Here is a 23,419-nt window from a genome sequence, read left to right as displayed (position 1 = left end):
TTCTGAAGTGTTTTAGCAGAAGCCTTACGTTTTTGAGCCAAAATTGTCTAGTATCTGAAACTATTTATTATTCCCTCCACCCTGATTAAAATTCCCAGTTCCAGCTGAAGAAAAACAGCCCCAAAGTATGATGTTGCCGCCCCATGCTCACTGTTTGGATGCGGTCCTTTTCATAATGTGCCGTGTTTTGTTTTGTTTTTTTTGTGCCAAACATATCTTTTGGTATTATAGCAAAAAAGTCCAACTTTGGTCTCATCAGACCATAACATATTATTCCACATTGTTTTAAGAGATTTCTTTCTACTGTAGCCAGGCTTGGATGTTTTATTTATTTATTTGTTAAAAATAAGGCCGTCTTGCCACCCTAGCCCATAGCCCAGACATATGAAGAATTTGGGAGATTGTTGTCACATGTAGGGAGCAACCAGTACTTTCCAGAAATTGCTGCAATTCTTTTAATGTTGCTGTAGGCCTCAGCAGCCTCGCTGACCAGTTTTCTCCTGATCTTCTCATCACTTTTAGAGGGACGTCCTGTTCTTAGTAATGTCACTGTTGTGCCATATTGTCTCCACTTGTGGATTATTGTTTTTACAGTGTTCCATGGTATATCCAATGCCTTGGATTTTTTTTTTGGTAACCCTCCCTGATTGATATTATTCAACAACGAGATCCTGTAGCTGCTTTGTAAGCTCTTTGAGGCCCATGGCTTTTCCAGTCAGAAAAATCCTATTGTAACAGCTGTATTTTATTTATGGGTAATCCATCATTTTAACTGATGGCAGGTGTACACTAATTAGTATTTAACAGGAGTTTGAATGTGATTGGTTGATTTTGAACACTGCCACATTCACAATTATAAAAGGATGTGCACACTTATACACACTGGGTATTGGAAGTTTTTTTTTTTTCTTTCTCTTAAACACTGGGTGTTTGTCCCTTGATTTTTATATGTTGCAATTCACAATAAAGGTGATAAAGGTTCTGTAATGACTTCATTTTTTACACCGCAAAAACCTGCCATTCTAACAGGGTTGTGTTGACTTTTTATAGCCATTGTACATTAAGCCTAAACTGTGGCTTAAACTTAAAAATAATGGATCACCCATGACATTGCAATTTAGTGCAGCGCTAGGCTTAATGCATGTCCGGGAAATTGATCCTAGAAATAATAGTGCCTGTTTATCAGGATATTTATGCAAGAGGCTATATATCTTTTTATATATATATATATATATATATATATATATATATATATATATATATATATATATATATATATATATATATACACATACATATATATATACATATATATATACACATACACACACACACACACACACATATATATATAAATAAATGTAGGAATATTCAATACACTACGGAAGGCAGAAAAAAGGTCCTAGATTAGGACCCAGGGTCACAGAGAGACCCATGCATCTCTTGCATAAGAATTCAAGATGAGGTTATTTTCAGGATCATAGGTGAACACAGACTCATTAACATTACACTTCTACTACAGTTGCATGAGGAGGAGTCAAATCCTTAATACACTGATCTTAAATAATACAAAAAGCGTGTGTATGATACGTTTTCCCCTTAGCCAGCACGTTTCTGACTGGAAAACAAGTGCTTAAAAATAGCTTGTTGAATAATATTTTTTTTTTCATTTTCAGAAAATGAAAACAATATTGAGTTTCAAAACTCAAAGTCCCATGGTGCATGACTCTTAGAGAACTAAAATGCAAACCATATTAAGTAACATTCAGTCAGACGGTATCACTGTTACGGCTCTTTGTTAGGAAAATGAAATGCTCGACGCAAGGGGGGATAAAGAAAAAGAAAACGATGGTCCTAACTTTTGCATTGCTTTGCAATGAAGGCAAGTGATGACGGGAGATTGTAGGATTTCAGTCTGCACCTGTAGCTCAAAACAGGCCACTCTGGAGTCATGCAGTAGGACCACTGATTTGGCTATTGTAGTCGGCGGTCTCCATTTTGAGGATGTACGGGATGATGCTGTCAATGGGCACGTTTCCAATCAGCCCGGTAAAGAAAAGTTCTTCTGTTATGCTGGAGCTCATCAGACGCAGCGCTGGCAGACGCATCAGGGTTCGCGCCAGTCTGCCAATTCAAACAGAGGAAGCAATTAATAAAGAAAAGAGTAAGAGCAGAGAGGTGAGCTAAGCGAAGATCAAAGTACGGACCTGTAAGTGTCATCTGGATAAGTCTTCTGTACATAATCCTGCAGCTCCATCTGCGCTTTCTCCTGAAACTTCTCGATCTGGCTGCTGCTGTTCAGGCCTGGGTGGTCTTGTAGAAAGAAGGTGGAGTTTAAACTTTGTGTTGCTTGGTAATACGACAAGCATTTTTTTTTTGTCTTATTAACTTCCAAGATAGCAGTGAGCGAATGACTATTTATCCCTAACTTGTTTTGCAGACATTCCATGCCACTAAATGTAGATATAAATGAATAAAAAGTAAAATATTTGCTTGTGTATAAGAGGAATAAAACACTTCAGGACGGAATGTCTCCTTACATAACAATTGAGCAGTTTAAATAAGGAAGAGACATTGCTATGTGGGATAAACTTTAGAAAACTATGAAATATGTATAATATTAAATTGGTTTTTAATTCAATTTCATGGCTTTGGAATAGTTATTGCTATATGTGTTTCCTACACAGTTTTATTCTTTTATTCAATAATAAAGTCAAGTATATATTTCAAATGAGATTAACAGAAATTCTGCCCACTGAAATGTCATTCAGTCAGCAGCTAATTATATAAAATCACATGTTTCTGTAAAGTAAAAAATAAATAAATTTCCAAGATAAAATCATGTCAGAACTTTTTCCACTCTCAATGTGAAATTACAACATATAAACATTATGTGAACAACAATCAGAAATATTTTAGGGAAAAATAGGAAAAATAAAAAAAGTTACAATAACATGGTTGCATAAATGTGCACACCCTTTTAAAAATTTGGGATGAGGCTGTGTTCAGAATGAACCAATCACATTCAATCTCATGTTCAAAACTATTTATCATACAGCTGTCATCAATGAAATTATTCTGATTAATCCTAAATAAAGACCAGCTGTTTCTGTAGGATTTACTCACAAAAAACATCCAAGCACAACTAAATCACCCCAAACCATGTGGCAAATGTGTTATGGTCTGATGAGAACAATTCCAAAAAGGTATAATAATTCCAAAAGGTATGTTTGAGGCAAAAAAAAAAAAAAAGGCACATCACCAAAAGAACACCATATGCATAGTGAAGCACGGTGGTGGCAGCACCCTGCTGTAGGGTTGCTTTTCTTCAGCCAGAAATCAGGCTTTGATCAAGATGGTGGGAATCATGAATAGCTACAAATACTATTCAATTTTAGTGTAAAACCTTCAGGTGTCTTCTAGTAAGCTGAAGATGAAAAGGAATGTCACCTTTCAGCACAACAATGACAAATTAATGACAATCCAAATCAACTAAGGAATGGCTTCACCAAAAGAAGATCGATGTTTTGAATGACCTAGCCAGAGCCTAGGGCTGCACAATTAATCGGATATCGATCGCAATTACGATTTTGACTGCCCACGAATAAATGAACATGATCGACTGCGATATTAACGTTTAAAGTTCGTCCTCCGCTAATAGAAAACTCCGCTGCAGATCAAATCAAGCGCTTTCTACACTTACAGCTGATCACCATAGAGCGGCGCAGGGATGACGTCATTTTGTAGTGCCAAAACCCCGAAACGGAAATAGCATTTTAGCGCTCGAGCTGCCAGTTTCGCTTTGCGCGAGGAGAAATCATGACATTAACATGACGCTAAATGGCACTGAAGAGGTTGTTGGGGACATTAAATGTCATCACGCTGAACGGGAAAAAAACTCAGGGCTTTACAGTGCGACCATTTCACTTGCATTTGTGACTGAAAAGTATTTGTGCGACTGTGAATAAATATTTATTCGCACCAGTGTGAGTGACCTGTTCAGAGTTGTATAATACAATCGGGATAAAAACTACAGGAAGTCCAAAATGCATCTACACCGAGCAACAGTTACTTTCACACTGCTTTTCATCACCTCAGTCAACCGAACAAGTGTGGAAATACTGCAAAGAGCCATTGTGATGAGGAAAGTAACTCTGTACATCATCTGCTTCAACTTCCCGATCGCACAACCGCCATCTTTTATTGATCCCGCAAAATGACCTGAACTTGCACCTGCTCGTGTAGAGACAGCGGCTTCGCATGGAGTAAATTAATAATAATGCTAATGCTACAAGGTGGGTTTAATTCAAACTTCTTTATTAAAAAATTCCTCACCAATCATAATCAAGAGTAGCAACTGTTCAGTCTGTAAACATACAGTACTGTCTAGAATGTTTTTGCAAGAAAGAGTGGGAAAATATTGCCAAGAGTGTTGTAGTAAATTCAAAGGTTGCTTCAACAAAGTATTAGTTTAGGGGTGTGCACACTTATGCAACTAGGTTATTAAAGATTAAAATAAAATAAAACCTTTTTTCTCTGAAATGTGTCAGTTTGGTTTTCAATGGCATTGTCCAGGTTGTAAGTTTTAAGGTTATTAAAGGTGGAATTGTTGTGATATGATTTATCTTTTTTTCATTTTTACATCACAAAAACCTGCTTTTTTAACAGGGGTGTGTAGACTTATTATATGCAGTGTATATAAAGCTATCTAACATAAACAGACAATAAAAATGCGGAAAATAAGCATGATCTAAAATACCAGTTGTAGGAAGAGTGTCAGGAACATGTGTTTACCTGGACTGAAGAGGACGATGGCTTTCAAGTAGGCATACTCATAGCCGTCCGTCTCCAGCTTGGCCATGCTGTTACAGAACTCCTGCAGCTTCCAGATGTGCTCCATCACCAACTTCACTCGTTCCCCAGACAGCTTGTCTTTAAGTAATAATGGAGTGATTAGTTACTGGAACATTAAGGACTGTCACATTTCTCCACCAAAAAATGACTAATCTGTAACAACCAATTTTTCCTTTTAAACCACAAGCTCCTTCTCCACTTGGGGCATTATAGAGCTGACATACCCTCATGTATGCTGCTCTGCAGATGGTTGACGATGGCAGCCAGGATGGTGGAGAGGCTCATGACCTGAGCACACTGCGCCAGACCGAGAGTGAACAACTCATTCCAGCATGCCCGTACCAGAGATGTGTTACACTCCTGCCTACAACACACAAATGCAGATACATATATAGAGACACATGCTCAAGAGTGAAATGCATGGGCCCATCAAGAGTGCACAATTATACACAATGACTGATGTTTACACTGGCTTGTTTGTTGTTAAGGTGGCGTTTGTTAGGGCTGGGCGATATGACAAAAATATATCATGATACATTGAGACATTTCTACAGTAAACAACTAGGTGAATATATTCATTAAAACTGAAAAGGGAAACAATTAATGCTTATGATAAATTCTACGATTAGATAAAACAAAATTTCTTGACATATTTAGCATCGAATCAAAGTCTGTAATTGTTTTAAACAAAAATGAGCTAGAAAAGTTAGAAAATAACTGAATAAAAATTAGTTAGATAACAGTTCAAAAAATGTATCACCATACCTGTGATATCTCAGAAAAATTAATTGTGACATAATTGATCACAATATCAATATTATATTTATTAAACTGGCCCTTGTCTCAGTTACGTTTGGTTTGACTGTCGCCCACCTCTTCACTGTGGCAAGATGTGCTGGTGCTTCATTGTCCGAGTAGTTGTTAGTGATTGACAGGGCTAAAAATGAGGTCATCTCAGTACACAGAGTACATACAGTTCTATAACAGACTGTGAGATAATATGTCTTCATCGCATCAGATTCTACAACAAAGCTCGTCTAACAAAAAGCCCTGAATTAAAGAAAATTACTACAGTGCTGTTAAAAAGTATTTTCCCCATTCTGATTTCTTCTGTTTTTAGTATATCTTATACTAAAATAGTTTTAGATTTTCAAATGAAATACAACATAAAACAAAGGCAACCTAAGTAAACAAACAGTACCAGTTTTTTTTTTAATTGAAGCAAAAAAAATAATAATTATCCAACGCATATTACCCATGGAGGGTGCACGGTGGCTCAGTGGTTAGGACGTTTGCCTCACACCGCCAGGGTCGGGGGTTTGATTCCCATCGTGGCCCTGTGTGTGCAGAGTTTGCATGTTCTCCCCGTGCTGCGGGGGTTTCCTCCGGGTACTCCGGTTTCCTACCCCAGTCCAAAAACATGCACGGTAGGCTGATTGGCATGTCTAAAGTGTCCGTAGTGTATGAATGGGTGTGTGAATGTGTATGTGATTGTGCCCTGCGATGGACTGGCACCCTGTCCAGGTTGTACCCCACCTTGTTCCCTGGGATAGGCTCCAGGTTTCCCCATGACCCTGAAGAAAGGATAAGCAGTATAGAGGATGGATGGATGGATGGATATTACCCATGGGAAAATCTAATTGTCTCCTTAAACTTTAAAGCTGGTTGTTCCACTTTGCAGTTATTGGCAGCAATAACTGCAACCAAATGCTTCTGATAACTGGCAATCAGTCTTTCACGGCACTGGTGGAATTCTGGCACACTCGTCTATGCAGAACTGTTTTAGTTCAGCCATATTGGAGAGTTTTTGAACATGAATTGCCTGTTTAAGATCCTGCCATGGCATCTCCAATAGTTCAAGTCAGCACTTTGACTAGTCCACTCCAAAACTTTAATTTAGCTTTTTTTGAGCAATTCAGAGGTGGATTTACTCCTATGCTTTGGATCATTGTCTTGCTGCATAATCCAGTTGCGCTTGAGTTTCAACTTACGGACTGAACTTATTTTCTGGTAGAGAGCAGAATTCATATTTCCCTCAATTATTGCAAGTTGCCCAGGCAGCAAAGCATACCCACATCATCACACTTCCACCACCATGCTTGACCGTAGGTATAATGTTTTTTTTTTGGAATTCGGGGTTTAGTTTATGCCAGATGTAACGGTACCCCCGTCTTCCAAACAGTTCCACTTTCAACTCCTCAATCAATAGAGTATTCTCCCAAAAGGTTTGAGGTGTGCTTTGGCAAAATTCTGGGTTACTGGGTAAGTGCTTTTAACCAACTTCATGCTGTTGAAAAAGTTATATTTAAGTGCTGATATGATTGAACAGGGTTTGCAGTAATCAGGCCTGGTTGCATCTAGTCCAGTTGAACCCCATTATGAATGCAGTTTCATAGATTTGGGGAATCAGTAACTACAGGGGCAAAAACATTTTCACACAGGCCCAGTTGGTATTGGATAACGTTTTTGCTTCAATAAATAACATTACCATGTGAAAACTGTCTTTTGTGGTTGCCTTTGTGTTATCTTAGATTTTGTTTTAATTTCTGAAATGATTTAGTATGAGATACACACAAAAACAGAAGAAATACTTTTTCACACCACTGTACATTCTGCTTACGTCATAAATCAGTATGATCTGGGCTCATACAGAAAACAAGACTGCATAAACAGAAACATTCCTTAACGTCAGTTTGAGGTAATAAGGTTTTTTTTTTTTATGTCTATTAACATGTTTCCTTTATGTTTCACCATCACCACTACATTATTTCCAGCTGTCCCATGAGTACGGCGGCATACTATGCCGTCCTGCTATTGTTGGCTTTTAGACAAGCATCATAGCAGCGGTTACACTTAACCAAAAATTTCTCCCACTGCCAGAACTTTGTCATCAGCTCCCTTTGAGCACTACATCAACCACTGATGAGCATGGCACTTTGTGTTCTTTTATAGCGTGCAATGTTTTTTGTTTTTTTAATAATGTACGACATACTATCTGCTGTCCACTTGTAATCTGATCACTCAATATGGATGTTAATGCCATTTCTGAAAGGAGCCAAAAACATACAGTGACTCTCACCCAAGAGCTAGGAAGGCTGGGATGGAGCGTGCCCAGTGCATGGAGAGAAACAGCAGACGGGACGCAGACTCGCAAATATAATGGACATTCAGATACTCAGGCATCGGACTGGGCATTGTCAGCTAGAGAGGGAAGGACACAGAGACAGAGATTCGTACACTCTTCCTTTCTGAACTGTTTGGTTCAGGCTGGTTTACACTTGTACGTTTAAGCGCATTTGCGTCTTGATATATAGAGTAAGTGTGGGGTTATTGGGTTATGCGTTTATCACTCTGTGTCTGGTTGCTTATGTGGAATCATTGTGACGAGACAATCGTTGTGACCCTACTTTCCCTACTGATAGCAAACATGGCATCAGACCAATGCAGCACTATAATAAGCATGAAGAAGCCAGGAAGTGCTGATGTATAGCAAGATAAATAAAGACACAGAGAGAGAGAGAGAGAGAGAGAGAGAGAGAGGTGTCAAGCTGCAGCTCTGCTCATCAGCGTGGGCATGAAATGTTCATACAAAGCTATATTTACACTATATATTAAAATAAAATGTACATGTTTAGCAATATTAAATTATATTTAACAAGCTAAAAATAGTGTTTAGGTTTATGTTAGTTAGTGAGTTAAAGTGTTGGGGTAGTTAAGGTAAACGTTTGTTAGTAAAATATGTAGAAGAACTGTGTCAGTAATGGTATGCAGGAGGGGCTTATTATACTGTATATTTTCTTTTATTATGCAATATCCACACTCGTCTTTGACTCTTCTTTTTCGGTGGGAAAAAAAATCTACAAAAATTACAAACTGTTCTCCACCTGCGTGCTTCTAATAGATAACAAACAACGTGGTATATTGCTTCACCTCTTCTGCATTCACTCTCAGCTTTTCATGTTCAGGTTACATGCAATTATGGTAAAAAATCTGACGTGTTCACAAATACGCACACGCAAAAGTATAAACCAGTCATAGAATCAGTAATCAGTCATGCAACCAGTAAAATTTTAGGGCAAAATTTCTATCACAGCTAATTTGGTTTAATGGGTACAGTGCTGTGAAAAAGTCTTTGTCCCCTCCTGTTTTAGATCTTCAGACAAAATACAACATAAAACAAAGGCAACCTGAGTAAACATAATACAGTTGGAATTTTTTTATTGAAGCAATATTATATATCTCCAACACCTATCACCCATATGAAATACTAATTGCCCGCTTAAACGTAAAATCTTTACGTTAAAAACCCAACCTTTAGCAGCAATAACTGCAACCAAACACTTCAGATAACTGGAGATCAGTCTTTCAGAACACTGTGGGGGAATTCTGGCCCACTCTTCTTTGCAGAACTGCTTTAGTTCAGAAGCACTGGAGGGTTTTCTAGCATGAACTGCCCGTTTAAGGTCCTGTCACAGCATCTCAATTGATTAGGACTTTGACTAGTCCACTCCCAATCATTTCTGGAATTACTTTCAACTTTGGCATAGTGTGTTACTGGGTAAGTGCTTTTAACCAACTTCATGTGGTTGAAAAAGTTATATTTTAGTGTTGATTTGATTGAACAGGGTTTGCAGTAATCAGGCCTGGTTGTGCCTAGTCCAGCTGAACCCCTTTGTGAATACAGTTTCATAGATTTGGGGAATTAGTAACTACGTGGGCAAATACATTTTCACACAGGCACAGCTGGTATTGGCCCAGCTGGTATTTGCTTCAATAAATAACATAATCAGTTAAAAACTGTATTTTGTGTTTAATCAGATTGCCTTTGTAGTATCTTAGATTTTCTTTTAATTTCTGCAACATTTTGGTATATGAGATCAGAAACAGAAAACAGAAATCAGGATGGGGCAAATATTTTTTCACAGCACTGTATATAGTTATACATTTGCAAACATATTATTGTCTTTTTATTTTTTACCTTACTTTACACGGTTACTTTTTTCCCCCCAAACCATTAGACTTTTTTTTTCTTTTCTCATTTTGCTTGAACTCTCTTCCTTTTTTTTGTTCTTCTGCACTGTATGGATGGTGTTGCTTGGACACCATTTGGTCCATGTTTATCTAAGAATAGCTCTCTATGTGGATGATAGTAATGCAAGAAATAATAATGGTACCATGCTCTAATAATCTCAGGTTTGGTTCATGAGTAGCCATTGTTGTTCATTTATTAAGCCTTTTAACGAACATAGTTCAGTAATTAACAGTTTATAAACACATAACACATGGCAGCAATATTTTACTTGTGTTTAGAGACGCACCTTAAAGTTGACGTGTGTGTCCGTGAGCAGAGGGCCTTCCACTTCTATAAGAGGCGTGACCTGATCTCTGCTGATGACCTGTATAGTTGCTCCACCCACACACTCCGCCTCCGACAGGCTCTGCCCCTCCCCCTCCTCATTAGGGTTTAATGCTTTGGCCAGAGTGTCAAAGGCACTGTGTGCACACATATACAGTCATTTCAGGACAAACATTAATACATACTGTCAGTATATGCCTTAACAGTACAAACATGATCTCTCTCACTCACTCTTTCTCTCCCACTCACACACACACACCGTGTCAATCAGTACCGTGTGATTTCACTGACAGACTCCTCCTGCTGGCTGGCTGAAATGTCCCCGTCCCCGTTATTGAGTGATTCGCTAAGACTGGCTAATGATGTCACCACATTGGCCAGTGTGCCTAAATCCCCATGACCGGTCTCTGTCTAAAGGTCAAATCAAATCATCATCATTAATTCATACAAATTATACAAGTTAACCCAAGCTAAGACCTGACCTAATAAGATCTGACCAATTAGCACACTGGTATCCATGATTACAGGTACATAAAAATACCCATCTATAAAAAGACTGTATTGAAAAAGATGTTACCTTGGTGTCTGTTGCTAAGAGTAACGTGCCATCGGCTTGGATAACAGGCTGTTGGATGTTCACCAGCATCCCGGGGTCCAATAAACCAGAGCTACCAAAATGATGTACCATTTAAACAACCAATCAGAGTATGAGAAATTCCTAAGAACAGTGACTAAGATAAGACACAAAATCGTTGCTATTATGCTATCATGGAGCTCTACAATCCAAATAAAGAGCTTAAAGATATGAAAACATGCATCGGTCAATTTGACTTTGAACCAGCAGAGATGAAAACCTTCATAGTTATTAAATTTACACCATGCATTAGAAACCTTTTATTACAATAAAATAAAAAATAAAATAAAAAGATGTAGGAGAGTTACTGTTATTGTTGAAATGATAACTAAATTACAAAACAACCATCTTGGAATTGCAAGAAAATGACAAGAGCTAATGCTAACTTTCTTTAAGCAACTCCACACACGGAATAGGCGGGTATAATAAATAAAAACATGTATCTTGTATGTAGAATATTTGTTTTGTACTTTGTGCTATGTGTAGATTCTGAAGTTTGTGACTTTTTGGGTGGTGGTACTGTGGTACCGGTGTTGGTACGAAATGGACCATGAGACAAAGTATGTCTTTGTGTTTCACACAAGTTTAGAAGTCAGTGTGTGTTACCGTGTGCCATCTTTGTCTGTGATGAAAGTTGGCGTTGCTATTAGGGGACTTCGCAAATCTTTTCGGATGTAGATCTTCTCAGTTGAGGCAGCACAGTTAACAGGTTTTTCTCTGGGCAGGTCTAATGGCTTTCTCTCACTCTGCACAGCTGCATTATCACACACAAGCACACAGAAGCAGGTCAACTACTTCAACAGAATACACACACACACACACACACACACACACTCTCAACGAACACTTTATTAGGAACACCTGTATACGTACTCATTCATGCAATTATCTAAGCAGCCAATTGTGTAGCAGCAGTGCAATGCATAAAAATCACACACACATGGGCCAGCAGCTTCAGGTAATGTTTACATCAACCATCAGAATGGGCAAAAATGTGAGCTCAGCGATTTTGACAGTGGCATAACTGCTTGTGCCAGACGGGCTGGTTTGAGTATTTCTATAACTGCTGATCTCTTGGGATTTTCACGTACAGCACTCTCTAGAGTTTACTCAAAATGGTGCAATAAAGAAAAAACATCCAGTGAGTGGCAGTTCTGTGGACGGAAGCACCTTGTTGATGAGAATGGCCAATCTGTTTTGAGCTAACAGAAAGGCGACAATAACTCAGATAAGCACTCAGACAACCAACACTTGAGCCGGATAGGCTGCAACAAAAAATCATGTCGGGTTCAGCCAAGAACAGAAAGCTGAGGCTACAGTAGGCACAGACTCGCCAAAACTAGACAGTTGAAGACTGGAAAAACGTAGTCTGGTCTGATGAATCTCGATTTCTTCTCAGGCTCACAGATGGTAGGGTCAGAATTTGGCACCAAGATGAATCCATGGACCCAACCTGCCTTGTGTCAACAGTCCAGGCAGGTGGAGGTGGTGTAATGCTGTGGGGAATGTTTTCTTGGTACACTTTGGGCCCATTAATACCAATCAATCCTCACTTGAGTACTATTTGAGTATTGTTGCTGACCATATGCATCCCTTCATGGCCATAATTTATCCATTTTCTAATGGCTACTTCAAGCATGACAACACACCATGTCACAAAGCAAAAGTCTTCTCAAACTGGTTTATGAACATGGCAATGAGTTCAGGGTTCGCGGGGGATTCGCAGTATGAAAGAGTACGTGAAAAATCTGCAGGAATTGCATGATGCCATCATGTCAACATGGACCAGAATATCTTTAACATCTTATGGAATCCATGCCATGAAAAATTGAGGCTCATTTGAGAGCAAAGGGAGGCCCTATCGTATAGTATAGTCTTAGTATACTGTTCCTAATAAAGTGCTCAGTGACGTATATGTTTTTGTAATAAGTGAGTCTGAGCCAGTGCTGTTCTAAGTAATCATAGTATTCATTCATACACGCTACACACACACACACACACACACACACACACACACACACACACACATTAGCAGATCACTTCAAACGATCAAACGATCAATCAAAAAACACACAGCAGGGGTAATTCCTCAGTTCAGCTGGGACTTTTCATACACTTGTGTGTAGCTTTAAGTCAGTATGTTTCAGGTGGAAGCAAATCTAAGGAAAGTGCAAGTATGTGTAAAGAAAAAAACACCCACACTCCATCTTCATGCCCATCTCAAGGCACTTCCTGAGGCGGCAGAACTGGCAGCGGTTGCGGTGGTGCTTATTGACCACACAGTCTTGGTTGCTGCGGCAACTGTAGGTCAGACTCTTCCTGACACTTCGCTTGAAGAAGCCCTTGCAGCCCTCACAGCTAACAGCTCCATAGTGCCTCCCTAACCACACACACACCCACACACACGTATTAAATGTATTCTTCCGATGTAAGTAAACTTGCAAGAGTATGTAAGTTGTTCTTGTAAATTTGTATTTGTTTTTACCCGAGGCTTTGTCTCCACACACAACGCAGTACTCGACAGGCTGCGGTCGGCCCACCTCCCCACCTTTACCCAGAATCCTCTCTACCGAGACTGCATCTGTGACAAACTGCACCACCACACAAGGGGAAATGTCACCATCTTTGTTCAACACATCATCACACTTAACACCTATACTGAGTTACCAGATTATTAGTTATAGACAGGAACGGTTGGTATACATTAATTATTATAAACTGACCACTTCTGACCAGATATTATTTGTGTAATGGATTATTCTCAGCACAGCAGTGACTACTGACATGCTAGTGACATGGCAGTGTGTGTGTGTGGTGCTGGTACGACTGAACCAGAGGCAGCAGAGACACTGAGATGTTTAAAAACCCCAGAAATACTGCAGTCCCAATACACTTGTACCAGAACATTACCATGCCTCCATCATGTCAGAGTCACTGCTGTGCTACAAATAATTCACAACCCAAACAATATCTTGTTGGTAGTACTGGATTGGTCATTTTCCATTGATTCTGACAAACAGGTATGTACTACACACTGTGTTACTGTGTGTACCTGTATTCGACCAGGTACCAGGCTGTCTGCTGTGGTGAAGATGAGCTGTTTAGTGCTGGGGTTGTTGGGGGACGCCAGGATGACTTTGCCTGTTGGTGTTCCATCATGAGCAGCCAGGATAAACTGCTGCTTGGGCACGCTGACCGGATCCACAGCCGTCACAATCTGGATCTTCTGTCCTGTCTGCTGATCTGTCACAATCTGAGAAGGAGGATCAGATGCATGCTATTAGTATGATCAGATTCATTCTTCAGTGCAACGCCGATTAGAGCTATTATGTGCATAGAACAGAGTGCTACTACATTTTAGGAATTCATTTGAGACATTTTCCAAGACATACAGCGCTGTGAAAAAGTATTTCTTCTGTTTTTGTGTGTCTCTCATGCTAAATAGTTTTAGATCTTCAAATGAAATAGAAACATAAAACAAAGGTAACCTGAGTAAACACACACTAGGGTGTTTATTTATTTATTTATTTATTTATTGTACTGAAGCAAAAAACGTTATCCAACACCTATCACCCATGTGAAAAAACAATTGCCCCCTTAAAATTAAAATCTGGTTGTGCCACCTTTAGCAGCAATAACTGCAACCAGACGCTTCCAATAACTGGAGATCGTTCTCTCACTTACTTCTAGGACTAATCCAGTTGCGCTTAAGTTTTAACTTACGAAATGAAGACCATACATTCTCCTTTAGGATTTTCTGATAGAAAGCAGAATTCATATTTCTCTCAATGAATGCAAGTTGCCCAGGCCCTGAAGCAGCAAAGCTTCCCCACACCATCACACAGCTACCACCATGCTTGACTGTATTTATGATGTTCTTTTTATGGAATTCTGTGTTTGGCTTATGCCAGATGTAACGGTACCCCTGTCTTTCAAACAGTTCCTCTTTTGACTCATCAATCCACAGAACATTCTCCCAGAAGGTTTGAGGATCATCAAGGTGTGTTTTGGAAAAATTCAGACGAGCCTTAATGTTCTTCTGGGTTAGCAGTGGTTTTCACCTCGCCACGCTTCCATGGATGCCATTTTTGCCCAGTGTCTTTCTAATAGTGGAGTCATGAACAGTGACCTTTATTAATGCAAGAGAGGCCTGTAGTTCCTTTGATGTTGTCCTTGGCTCTTCTGTGACTTCCTGGATGAGTAGTGCAAGATGAATTTTGGAAGGTCGGCCACTTTTGAGTTTTTCCATTTGGAGATAATGATGCTCACTGTGGAGTCCCAGAGTCTTTGAAATAGCTTTGTAACCCTTCCCAACACTTTCCCAAGTGTTGTTGAAGTGTTCAACAACACTTCATGTGTTGAAAAAGTTCTATTTCAGTCATGATTTGATTGAACAGGGTTTGCAGTAATCAGGCCTGGTTGCCTCTAGTCCAGCTAAACCCCATTATGAATTCAGTTTCATAGATTCAGGGAATCAGTAACTACGGGGGGTAAATACATTTTCACACAGGCCCAGTTGGTATTGGATATCTTTGTTGCCTCAATAGATTATCATTTTTAAAAAATTATATTGTGTTTACTCAGGTTGCCTTTGTTTTATCTTAGATTTTGTTTTATCTTAGATTTTGTTTTAATTTCTGAAACAATTTAGTATAAGATATACATAAAAACAGAAGAATCAGGATGGGGGCAAATACTTTACATACAGCACCATACAGTATGTGTGGCAGCCTGGGAAAACCCTTCACATGGTGAAATTTTGACATTTTCAAATATATATCACGCTGAAAACTACAGACTATAGTACACCTGAACTGAAGTATTTTTTCCTGCTGTATCTCAACTAGAAGTTAAGTTATAGCATTTTGAAGTCTGGTTAACCCCAAAAGTGAAAAAGGGAACACTAATCTGAGAAACACCAAGACACTTGTCCAAAATCGCTGCTATTTACTGATTTAATCTAATTTAACTTAATTTAATATGTAATAGCATATAAATCATTTATAAATCACCAAGATCCAGCAGTCATTCCATCCATTCATTCATTTTCTATACCGCTTATCCTTCACATGGTCACGGGGGAGACTGGAGCCTATCCCAAGGAACTCAGGGCACAAGGCAAGGGACCCATCCCCTCCAACTCATCGCAGGGCACAATCGCACACACATTCACACATTACAGACAATTTGCTAATGCCAATCAGCCTACAACGCATGTCTTTGGACTTGGGGAGGAAACCGGAGTACCTGGAGGAAACCTCCGAAGCACGGGGAGAACATGAAAACTCTTAAAATCAGTAATACAGCGCGTAATTACTCCTTACTGACTAACTTGAATCACACATACAGACGCTTATAGAACCCTCACATCAACCAATTATCATTTGATCACACGTTTGAATGAATTATTACACTCTGACTCACTGTAACACACCAGTGTGCTGGTTAAGCTTTCATTAGTTTCATTAAATCCCACACCAAAATAATCAAACAGACTAACCAAAGCTTCGATTGGGGTCAAATTTCCGATTCTGCAGTCTCTTAATTAGCTCTCCTTTCTGAAAGAGGTTCTACCGTGGTGGGATTCTCCTGGTAAGATGAAGGTAAAACAAATACATTTAGCTAAAACTAACTCTATGGGGAAAGGGTATTCAACTAACATTTGTGAAGGCCCAACAACGTAAAATGCTTTGCTTACAAAAGGTCTGATAAGCGACTAACAAGCCCCATCCCTTTTTTTTGCTTAACCACAAGTAATTCGTTCATGACTATAAATAAGACAATTTGAAGTTGTTATATTTTGTTTCCTAGTGGCACTTCATGTTACCTCTTCAAACTTACCTTGCAGCATACCTTGCAGTGGATTGTAGTTGGTTCTATTTCCAAAAATATAAACAAATGCATTTTAAACAGTCATTTAACCCTTTGTGGATGTGATCAGGGTAAAGCATTTACCAAAGATGAACTGAATGAATGCAGGAAATGTGTCGCATTAAAACGCCACACGTTCCGAATGCCACACATTCCCCTGAACGTTCCCTTGTTAATGAACGTGACCTTTCTTTGCGCCACAAGCTTCATATTTGAAGCATGTTTCGGTGACTATTTCTGTCCCGATGCACACCTCTACTCAGAACAGAGGGAACACGACTGTTCGGAACGTGAAGCGAGGAATAAATGCATGCTGTTATGCAATTCGGTTTGCATCGCATTGCTTTTTTGAGCAAGTCATGTCGTCACTGCATTAATCAGAGCAGAAAGAGTAAATGAAATAAAAGCCCTCTCTAGCTCTCTCTGGTCTGATTAGCTCCCTCCAGGTAAATAATTTAAATGAATGCATGCGATTGGCCACAGCAGAGGAAAACTGAAGTCACTGACCTACGGACAGTTTCTTTCGGCTCTACTACAGGACGTCCGGTGACTTCCTCCAATCTTACAAAAAATATACGAGCTAAGATGGAAATATACCAAACCATGTCATTTCATTTACCTAAAAGCCCATTTTTACACTTCTACTTTTCCAGCACTTTACTAATATTTCCCTGACATTTTAACCATTTCCACCCATGTTCCTCCCATAAGCTGAATACAAGTCTACACATTTCCAGATTTTCCAGGAAACATGAAACTCGTTTTATTTATATTAACTACAAATGTGACGCATGTATGTTTGTGTCGTCTAAATAAAAGTCATGTACCTGTATCCTCTGTGGCGCGGTGACGGAGGAGTCAGTGGAGATGATCTGAATGCGCTGTGGAGAAGCACTCATCACCGGACTGTCTGTAGGAGATGCCTGCGTCTGCAAGGCACACAAACACACTTAGACATTTAAATCACAACGTGCATATCACACACACAGAGCAAATTAGAGAATGGGGGCAAGATGTCCTCTCGTTAAACTCGTCCTTTGCGGGTCAAGTGCCGTGTTTCCATGGAGACCAGTCGTGCAATACAAAGAGTCACAAAGAGCCGTGTAAACACACCCTGGTGACTTTCACACAAGGTAGAAGAATACGTATTTTCCCAAAGAATTTTTTTTCCTTCAAATTTAAAATAAATCATATTTTAAATGTCACGTCAAATGTTAAACAGTCAAATACCAGTCATGGTTTCGTTGGCTTCTGGCGTGTGGATTCTCGGAGCACCGTTTCCTTGATAGGTTGGAAACCACTTTCATAACTTATACCCAGGAACAAGCATGATTTCTGAGACAGTTTAAAGAGGAAATATTGCAACAAAGCAGATCATGTGTCTGGTTGATCCGACAGGCCCATCTGCCCTTAAACACTAATGTCTCTCCTACTATTACAAATATACTCTGCAAAATCTATTACAATTGCACCTGTAGATAGAGTTGTAATAGAGTAGTGCACTAAGACTGAAATCCCACGGAACCCAACAAAAGAAGTCACAAGAGCACTCTCATGTGGATGGGAACAGGCTGTGAGATATGAAGCTCACAGGATAAAGAAACGGCACATTCGTTAACTTGGAAGGGATTCATCAAACCCTCTGCTAGAGCAGCTGGCATTGATTAAACTTTCTGCTAGAGCAGGTGGGACTGATCAAACTTTCTACTGGAACAAACAAGATTAGTCAAACTTTTTTTTGCTGGAGAGAGAGAGCAATTAGTAAAAATATGTGCTGGGGGGATGGGGGGGGGGGTTATTGCTCAAACTCTCTGCTGGAGCTGTAGGAACTGATCAAACTTTCTACTAGAATAAACATGATTGGATGACTCCAAACTTTCTGCTGGAGTGAGAGGTACTGATCAAACTTTTTTGGCTGGAGGTGGTGGGATTGATCCAATTTTCTGCTGGAAAGAACAGGATTGGTCATACTTTCTGCCGGCGCAGGCGTAAAGGATAAACATTTCTGCAGGACTTATCAAACTTTCTACTGGAGGGGTGGGATAAGTCATACTTTCTGCTGGAGCAAAAGGCATTCTAACTTCCTTCTAGAATAAACGTGATTGGTCAGACGTTCTGATGGACGGAGCAGGATTAGTCAACCTTACTGCTAATACAAATGGAATTGGTCAAACTTTCTGCTGGAGCGAGAGGGATTGATCAAAACTTTTTGGCCGGGGGTGGGATTGATCAAAATTTCTGCTGGAGGGGACAGGATTAATCAGATTTTTTTTGTTCATCCTAATAGTGCTAGAGTGTAATGATTTTGTAGTCTCCTATATTTTAAACATTTCTAGGAATTGGTAGTTGCACATAAGCTACACATGCGGTGGAAAGTGAAAAATTTGGAAACACTGGTGACTTCTTATTCAAATCTTCTATTTCAAGAAGTTACAAGATGGGACAATACTGATTAAGACACACTTTAAACAGAGGCTCGTGTCTCACGCAGTTTTGCTCTCGGATTTACACAAAGGTTGCTCACCTCGGCTACCTGCTCAGTGGTCACTATCTGCTGAGCCAGCATCTCCAGGTTGGTTGTCATGCTGATTAAAGGGCATTAGCAGTGTCTTACTGGAGCAAGGCCACTGCTGCATCTGTTATAACAAGCTGGACCTGCGCACCACATGAACAACACATCAGACCATGATGTGACAAAGAGTACACTGCACTCATACAGCTATGTACACAGAAACACTCACTGGAACATCTGACATTGGTTAGCATGCTCACAGTACACCATTTAAAGGTTTCGTCAGCATATTAAAGCTTTCTTCAGCACCAGTATTTTTTTACCCAATAGTTGGGTAAGTATAAACAATACATTGTGCATATAACTATTTATAAGTAAGGAAAAGATGGTCATTAAGATTAATAAGATACCAAGACCAATAGCAATATTGCAAATGATAGTTTTCTAAGATATCTTTGAAATTACATACAGTCATGTGAAAAAATAAGTACACCCCATTGAAACTGTTGGCATTTTTGACATATTTGGATAAGGAAACATTACATCCTCTTTGAAACAGTGTCTATTAATAGAAGGTGATGCACTCTATCAAACGACACATAAAATCAACACTTTGTAGTAATTGTCACAATTTACATTAACAAAAAAACCCCCAGATCATTCACATGGAAAAAGTGAGTACACCCCTACGTTAATCATCACACCTTGAAATTAGAATCAGGCGTTCAGGATTGGGTGCCAGTCATTAGAACCTGCTTAGGGAGTGCAGGTGGAACTTGTCTTTTTTATTCCCCTCTTATATCTATTGTCCGGTGTTCCCTTTGTTATTGAGGTGTGTGGTGTCACAATGCCAAGATCTAAAGAGCTCTGTAAGGCCTTCACAAAAAAAGTTGTGGATGCCTATGAGTCTGGCAAGAGATTTAAAAAGATCCCCAAATTATTTGAAATACATCATTCCACTGTAAGGAAAATAATCTACAAATGGCGCAGATTTCAAACGACTGCCAATTTGTCCAGGACTGGCCGTTCCAGCAAATTCAGCCAAAGAGCAGACCGTCTGATGCAAAAAGAAGTCTCCAAGAACCCCAAAATTTAATCACAGGACCTGCTAGTACGTCTAAGTCAACTGCTGGTGTTAAAGTGCATGCTTCTACAATCAGAAAGAGATTGCACAAATTTGACCTGCATGGGAAGCGTGCCAGGAAAAAGCCTTTGCAAGACTACAGTTTGCCAATGAGCATATATGCAAAGACCAGGCCTTTTGGAATAATGTGCTCTGGACAGATGAATCAAAGATACAGTTGTTTGGCCACAGTAACAGCAGACATGTTTGGTCCAGACCAAAGACAGCATTTCAGGGGAAGCACCTCATACCAACTGTGAAGTATGGTGGTGGAAATGTTATGGTTTGGGGTTGCTTCGCTGCTTCAGGGACTGGACAGCTTGCGTTCAATGATTCAACTACAAATTCTGCATCATATCACAGAGTGCTTGAGGATAATGTGAGGCCATTTGTTCAAAGGTTGAAGTTGAACCGAAAGTGGACCTTTCAACAGGATAATGATCCTAAGCACACTAGCAAATCCACCAAGGAATGGCTCAAAAAGAAGAAATGGTGGGTTATGGATTGACCTAGTCAAGGCCCGGATTTGAATACTATTGAAATGTTGTGGGGGCATTTGAAACAGGCAATACATGCAAGAAAACCCTCAACATCTTGCAACTGAAAAAATATTGCATGGAAGCCTGGTGGACAATTATGCAAAACGCCTACAAGAAGTTATTTCTGTTAAAGAGGGCAATACTAGCTTCTGAGGCCAAGGGTGTACTTACTTTTTCCACAGAAGAATATCACATCTATTGATATTTCTGTAGAATAAATGATTGAAAAAGCTCATTTTCCTTGTGGTTTTGTTCAAGTATATCAACGTCACTAATAGGCACTGTTTCAAACATGATCAAATGGTTGCTTGTCCAAATATGTCAAAAATGCCAACCACTTCCATGGGGTGTACTTATTTTTTCACATGACTCTCAGATTATTTTGGATCTAGAAACACGTAGAAATTGCAGCAAAATTGCAAACTGTACCTTTAAGCTGGCACACTATACCAGAGCGTGAGGACCCTGAGGGGTCCATGAAGCACAGATTTATTAATGTTTGTTTCTTTGTTTGTATGCTTCTTTTCTTTCTCACCATTACCAAAGTTATTATATTTAGAGGTCCAAGCACCAAAGTCAGCTCAGACCTAATGGGTCCATGAAAAGCCCTACATAAAATGTACTTGCTGTACAGCACTTTCCCTATAACATTATGAAACAACTTTAAACTAAATGTAGCAAATAACAAATGTCAACAAAATGATATTTTTTAACCATTCAAGGAAGAACAACCGAATTAATGGTGAAATTATGTGCACTTCACTGAGGGTGCATTATGGGCAAAAGCACAGACAGCACGCTTGCACACTCACCATTTAGTAAATCTGTAGTGCTTTTAATGTTTGATTTTGCATACAAATTGAATGAAAAAAAATTACTGCCACCAATGATCTGACCTCCAGGGTCAGACTGATTCATTACACATCAATATTCAATCACTTTATGGATATAAGACATTATTTTGAAGGCACAAAGAATTTTAAAGGTACAGTGCATTATATTAAGGGTACAGAATATTATTTTAAGGGTACATGACATCATTTTAAAAGTACAGTACGTGATGATGCCCTTGTATACAACAGCAAACTGTCATTTTAAAAGGCGACATATTATATTTGAACCCACACAAGTAATCAGTCCTAATGACTTAATGTTCCTGCTGCTCTTGAACACTGCATCCTTCACTCAGCTACTGAACTTAAAATGACGTCGCAGAGCATCTACGGAGTCTCAAACGCGGTTTTAAAGCAAACCTTGCCCTTGAATCTATTTTTTAAAAGTTCATTAGGTGTTGTTTTATTTTAAACCGCTGACTCAATCTGTACTATAACAGCAAACAAGCTACAGAAATCCTCAAACTCCTCTCAAAATGGAGAATCTGGCGGAAAGCCAAAATAAGGACAATCGAGTACTACATGCGGCTTCTTCAAATCAATTTCAAACATCTGTTGTTGTTGTCTATCGTCAGGGATTAATTCATGCAACGTCTATTAGATTATAAACTGATTCGTGTGTCCTATATATTCAGACCGGGAGGGGGGAAAAAACACCCACTGTCCCGAGATGGCAAAGGTAAAAGGGTCGCCTCATTCCCCCACCCATATTGCGACAAATCCCGCCCCGTGTGACATGATTGGTCAGTGTTTTGCAAACTCCTGCATTTTGATTGGCTACAAGACTGTCCAATCGGCGGATAGTTTGTAATAGCCAATAATACTGCAGAAATCTGGGTTTGTCGAAATACGGGTAGGAAATGAACGATAAGAACAGTCGGGTTCAGCAGCACACCAATACAGTTAGCCTACTAGCTAGCAGGCTAATTCTCGGTCCTCTTTGTCGCGCGCATTTTTCGTATAAACCCCACCACAATCTGCATGAGTGCTTGTTTGTAAATTGACAGCTGCTGAGAAATGTGTGTGGAAATGGCTAAAAGTGACCGACACGCGCTTTTTTCTTGCAGTCGGTGGATAATATAAATGTGCGGTCTGACAGCACGGCACGGCCTGCCGTTAAGCCTCGGAGCCGGGCTCCTTCCCCGAGCAGCTAAACAAGAGAAAAACGCTTTTTATCTTGCCGGTTTTAAGCACCGTTCATGGTCGCGGGAAACAAATTTTAAAAAATATTCGGCTTACCTGCGAAGTTAGTGAACGTAGTTTTACAGTCGTTACGGTTAAAACAAATGATTTGTTATTGTTTTTCTCCTGTGAAAGGTCATAGTTCGTGACCCCGTTTCGGCCTGCTGGGAGTTTTTTCCTCTTCCTCCCTGTCGCGCGCTCGCTCTGCCCCCCTTTTCCTCTCCGCTCGCGCGCACCAGCCACGACGACCAGACGGGACTGACGTCATCCCGTCTGCCTCCTCAGACGCGCGCTGATTGGTGGATCTCCACATGCAGTTTAATACCGCTGTGCGTGTAATAAACAATCATGTCGGAGTAGTGCTCTACCCGTGACCCCGTGTAATAACCTCCGGTGCTCTCATTTGTTATCGTTGTTATCAGTTGACGTCGGGACCGTGATGTAATGCCTGTAAG

General features: G+C 39.7%; 1 protein-coding gene across 2 annotated transcripts; it reads right to left on the bottom strand.

The window, feature by feature from the left end:
- Window positions 1-1,334: 1,334 nt before the first annotated feature.
- On the bottom strand, window positions 1,335-23,177 carry nr2c2 (nuclear receptor subfamily 2, group C, member 2). Of its 2 annotated transcripts, XM_053624581.1 has the most exons (15): window positions 23,022-23,110; window positions 19,240-19,370; window positions 17,543-17,644; window positions 13,897-14,097; window positions 13,330-13,435; window positions 13,045-13,224; window positions 11,451-11,598; window positions 10,788-10,878; window positions 10,485-10,621; window positions 10,173-10,347; window positions 7,934-8,055; window positions 5,079-5,218; window positions 4,795-4,932; window positions 2,208-2,313; window positions 1,335-2,124 (listed from the first exon to the last, which is right to left on the bottom strand). In XM_053624581.1, exons 2-15 carry the CDS (start codon window positions 19,297-19,299, stop codon window positions 1,950-1,952), a joined length of 1,881 nt encoding a protein of 626 aa, XP_053480556.1. In that variant the 5' UTR covers window positions 19,300-19,370; window positions 23,022-23,110; the 3' UTR covers window positions 1,335-1,949. The 2 variants fall into 2 exon arrangements, with proteins under 2 accessions (XP_053480556.1, XP_053480557.1); XM_053624582.1 differs by lacking the exon at window positions 19,240-19,370 and having other exon boundaries at window positions 23,022-23,177.
- Between the last annotated feature and the right edge of the window lie 242 nt (window positions 23,178-23,419).

This window comes from Ictalurus furcatus, chromosome 5, assembly GCF_023375685.1.
Source record: "Ictalurus furcatus strain D&B chromosome 5, Billie_1.0, whole genome shotgun sequence".
NCBI classification, from domain to species: Eukaryota; Metazoa; Chordata; class Actinopteri; order Siluriformes; family Ictaluridae; genus Ictalurus; species Ictalurus furcatus.
Note: the sequence above shows the minus strand (reverse complement) of the source record. Positions and strands in the feature narration are given on the sequence as shown.

Excerpts from the sequence above, each read along its gene's own strand:
- nr2c2 (XM_053624581.1), bottom strand. The coding sequence starts at position 19,299 with ATGACAACCAACCTGGAGATGCTGGCTCAGCAGATAGTGACCACTGAG. Across the intron at positions 8,056-10,172 it reads ACACACACGTCAACTTTAAG|CTGACAATGCCCAGTCCGAT; the intron begins GTGCGTCTCTAA and ends TTCCCTCTCTAG. Across the intron at positions 2,314-4,794 it reads CATCGTCCTCTTCAGTCCAG|ACCACCCAGGCCTGAACAGC; the intron begins GTAAACACATGT and ends TCTTTCTACAAG.